Source organism: Zophobas morio, unplaced genomic scaffold (assembly GCF_036711695.1).
Source record: "Zophobas morio isolate AGI-343-1 ecotype UQ-CSIRO unplaced genomic scaffold, CSIRO_AGI_Zmor_V1 ptg000179l, whole genome shotgun sequence".
Lineage (NCBI taxonomy): Eukaryota > Metazoa > Arthropoda > Insecta > Coleoptera > Tenebrionidae > Zophobas > Zophobas morio.
In genome coordinates this window covers 333,782-337,402 of record NW_026972283.1, presented here as the reverse complement: position 1 = coordinate 337,402, position 3,621 = coordinate 333,782, and the positions used below count along the sequence as shown (strand labels likewise).

The 3,621-nt window shown below is 29.6% G+C and overlaps 1 protein-coding gene across 1 annotated transcript; it reads left to right on the top strand.

The window, feature by feature from the left end:
• Window positions 1-1,336: 1,336 nt before the first annotated feature.
• On the top strand, window positions 1,337-2,585 carry LOC135145748 (ATP synthase mitochondrial F1 complex assembly factor 1-like). The gene is made up of 7 exons (XM_064077895.1): window positions 1,337-1,486; window positions 1,552-1,623; window positions 1,852-1,905; window positions 1,961-2,068; window positions 2,117-2,272; window positions 2,339-2,419; window positions 2,472-2,585. The coding sequence occupies exons 1-7, from the start codon at window positions 1,337-1,339 to the stop codon at window positions 2,583-2,585; spliced, it is 735 nt and encodes a 244-aa protein (XP_063933965.1).
• The last annotated feature ends 1,036 nt before the right edge of the window (window positions 2,586-3,621 follow it).

Genomic DNA, 3,621 nt, shown 5'->3' with positions numbered 1-3,621 from the left:
AGTTTAGTTTACTACTTAACTAAAATTTGCGAATGTCGCCTACATTGTAAATGCTTCTTGTCTACTTTTGGGGAGCCTTACCTATTTAGCTATAGGCAATAACATTATTTTTAGTTTATATATTATAAATGGGAAAAGAAGCAGCCTAAACGCAGATAATGGGCGATTAAACTATATTTATTTAAAATATAAAAAAGTTAATATTGCGATACAATTCTTATTTCAAAAATTACATTTTTTTATGTAAAAAGTTTTGCATTGGCCATAAAAAATCATTTTAATGTGGAATATAAATTTTCCCCCCCACAGTTTAGTTTCCGCTTATTGAAACTAATTAATTTTTCTACTAAAAAGCGCCTACCATAGGAGAACTACAAATTTTTTTTTTGTAATTATGTGCTGTTTGCGTACTTTATTTACTTGCTCATAATAGGTTCTACCCAGAAAAAATTATTTTATCATAACTATAAATTATTTTTATATATTTGAAGTTAATTTAAAGAAACATTCAGTGTCATAAGTAGTTTTTTAATACCTTGGCTTGCCCAACTTATTACTATGTATCGTTATCCGCTCATCGCAAAAATTTACTAATTTTCTTTATTTAAATCTGGAGTCCCTCAAAGTTAGACAGGGTCAGTATAACTGTATGTACAGCAACCTTATAAGACAATAATTTATTGTTACATATTTAAAGTTGTATTATCTAATTTTAAATTTTTTCATTTTGCACAGGCTTTCAGTTGATCCTAATTCCAGTTTTCAGCAAATTATTTGATAACTTTAAATACCTCGTTATGAGGCTGCTTTATTAAAGTTAAGTAGTGCTATAGTTTACAGTATACATAAAGCTAGTGGTTTTTAAATTTTCAGGGCTCGTATCCTTAAATTTTTAAATTGAATTGGTAATTTATAAGGTGGGCGCACAAGTATTAAATACCATTTAACCCCCAACGACAAAGTTGGTTCACACTAACCAGAAGCTGAGCAAGAGCAGATAGATTTTTAAAGCTTTGACCTCACGCGATAAAAGCTGGTCCAAAAGACAAAAGAGAGCGTAGCTGTTCGATCTGGTTGTTTTTAGTTAGAGGACTGTTTATTTTCGTACGATATTTTAGTACACATAAAGTATTGCCTTATATTTTAGTAGAAGTTTTAATTGAAAGCATAACGGTTTCTATTAATTAGCCGCGCTTTCCACAAATTGATGTGTTTCCTTCGCAACCGTATAAGCAACTATTTTTATATATCTAAACTTCCCACTACTTTTTTAAAATCAACGTTTTCAACAGATAATGATACATATTTAAGTAAGTTTGTTTAAAGAAGCTAACTGATGGGATGGTACCTTAGTTTTTCGTTAGGTCTCTTAAAAAATCCATTCTTTCAAAAATATAAAGAAAAAATTGCTTTCAAGAACAAAAGCCAGGACGAGTTGTTGGACTGTATAAACACAAGAAAAAGAGTTAAGACTGAGGAAGATAATGTAATTATCTTCTAATTTTTTTCTTGTAGTAGTTAACACTTTAATTATTAAACCATTTCGAGAAGTTGCCTTTGGCGTATTTGCATAAGTTAACGTCTACATCTGAAAGTTTCATTAAAAAGGCTTATCCCGTGAAGGCATTCTTTATTATTTTGTATAATTTTTTTTTATGTATTATAACTGTTTATAATATGTCTTATCTATTTATAACAATAAGTATTCCTTATACTCAGATTATTTTAGCCTGTACTTTTTTAACACTTTTCACAATCATATTTATAGTTTTTTTTTTTATGCCTAGACTTCTTCTTTTTATAGTAGTTTTAATATAACTATACAGTATTGTTTATATTATTAAATAAAAGGCTCTGAAAGACTTTGCAAACGTAGACAAACTTCGAGATAGAACCGCCGAAGAGGTTTCCAACTATATTTATATACTCGTCTTTGTAAATTGGCTACTAAATTCATAAGATCTCCGCTCTGTGGTTGCAATACTTTAAATTCCAAAATAAAGTTTTTGCTGTTCTCTCTTCAGCTGTATATGACACTCTTGCAGAGCACGCAAAGGCTTGTCCCTTAGTAATCACTTATCTGCTTTTTAATTTACCTAGCGATTGCTCCTTCTAGTTTATATATCCCGTTCCCAGACAACACGGCTACGAATTGTTTTTTACTCAATATTCTCAAAATCACTTTTACGCTACGAGCCTATTGGACTATAAAAAAAACCAAGAGTTCGCTAGCGTTGTTTTGACTATCTCGTACTTTTTAGATTTTTCTAAGGTTATTATGTGTTTAATAGAATTTTTTCTAGGATTTACACTTTCTCTATTTTATATAATTACAAAGGATAAAGGAATAGCATTGATGCTAGGAGATCCTGACACGAGCAGAATTTCTACATTTGAAGCTCAATCATTAGCAAACCAGGTAATTGATTTTTCTTTTTACCAAGATGTATTTTTAAAACTTTTTAATTCAGATCACTACCTATTATTTGAACTTAGAGAAGTACAACAACTTTGTTAAAGTTTTTAACACCGATCCCAGTAACTTTGATTATTTGCAGTTATTTAAAAACTTAACCCATCCTTAAGTTTACTTTGGTTTTAACTGTAAGGAGGTATCAATAAAGGTATAATTGTAGTTATTGATTTTCTTTTAATATTTTACGAATACATATAAAAATATTATATCTGAATTTTTCGGAAGACTCCTTTGCAAAATAAAATTAATGGGACGTATATTTTAATAGTTGAAGCACAAAACTTTAGGTTTTAGCTAATCTTGTTACTTCGTAAATCTTCAATATTAAATTTTAAGTATTTGAAAGTACTGTAGGACGTAATAGTTTAATTTGTACAAAGTTGACGAGTTAATTTAAAGGCGGTAGATTAGTAGTAGGCAAGCAGGTTAGATAGAAATCCAAAATATATTGTAACATAAACGTTTTTAGTTTCAACAGGCATAAGTAAATTTGTGCTAAACTGAACAATAATAATACTCAGTGGGTTTTACTCTATGTGGATATATAATGTGCAAGCGGTAGCCCTACGACAGTGGGCAAGGTTTCTTTTTTTTCAATTATGAATTATACATTCGTAAAAGGATAGTTACTATTAATTAATGAATATTAAATAAAACCACTATGGTAAAGAGTTTTTTCTCTTTAACTTTGTATTCATAAATACGTGAATATGTTTTTATTTACTAACTAAATTTATAAAACTAAAACAGCATTCAGTTAGCTATTGACCGGTAATCCATCGAATTGGAATCTTTGTTGAGCCAGAAGTACAATCGCAACATAATGATGTGCTGAAGTTCTTAATTAAGAGAGTATATTGCAAAGCAGTTAGAATGCTTTATAAAGTAGTATTCTATATTATCCGTTACTGTATGGAGACCTTCCACCTCCTTTTTCCTCTCCACGATCGCTTCTTTTCTTTTTTAGAACATTTTCTTCGTATTATTAATATCAATATCACAATAAATTGGGACATATTTCCTTGAAACTTAAATCCTTCTTAGGCCCCTTTTTGAGGGAGCAACTCACTTTTGTTATTTTAATTTTATGTAGCGTTTTGGAAATTTTCTTACCAATTGCTTGCTCACAAAGTGTTACAAACCGT

Excerpts from the sequence above, each read along its gene's own strand:
- LOC135145748 (XM_064077895.1), top strand. The coding sequence starts at position 1,337 with ATGGGATGGTACCTTAGTTTTTCGTTAGGTCTCTTAAAAAATCCATTC. Across the intron at positions 1,487-1,551 it reads TTAAGACTGAGGAAGATAAT|TTGCCTTTGGCGTATTTGCA; the intron begins GTAATTATCTTC and ends CATTTCGAGAAG. Across the intron at positions 2,420-2,471 it reads CTCAATCATTAGCAAACCAG|ATCACTACCTATTATTTGAA; the intron begins GTAATTGATTTT and ends TTTTTAATTCAG.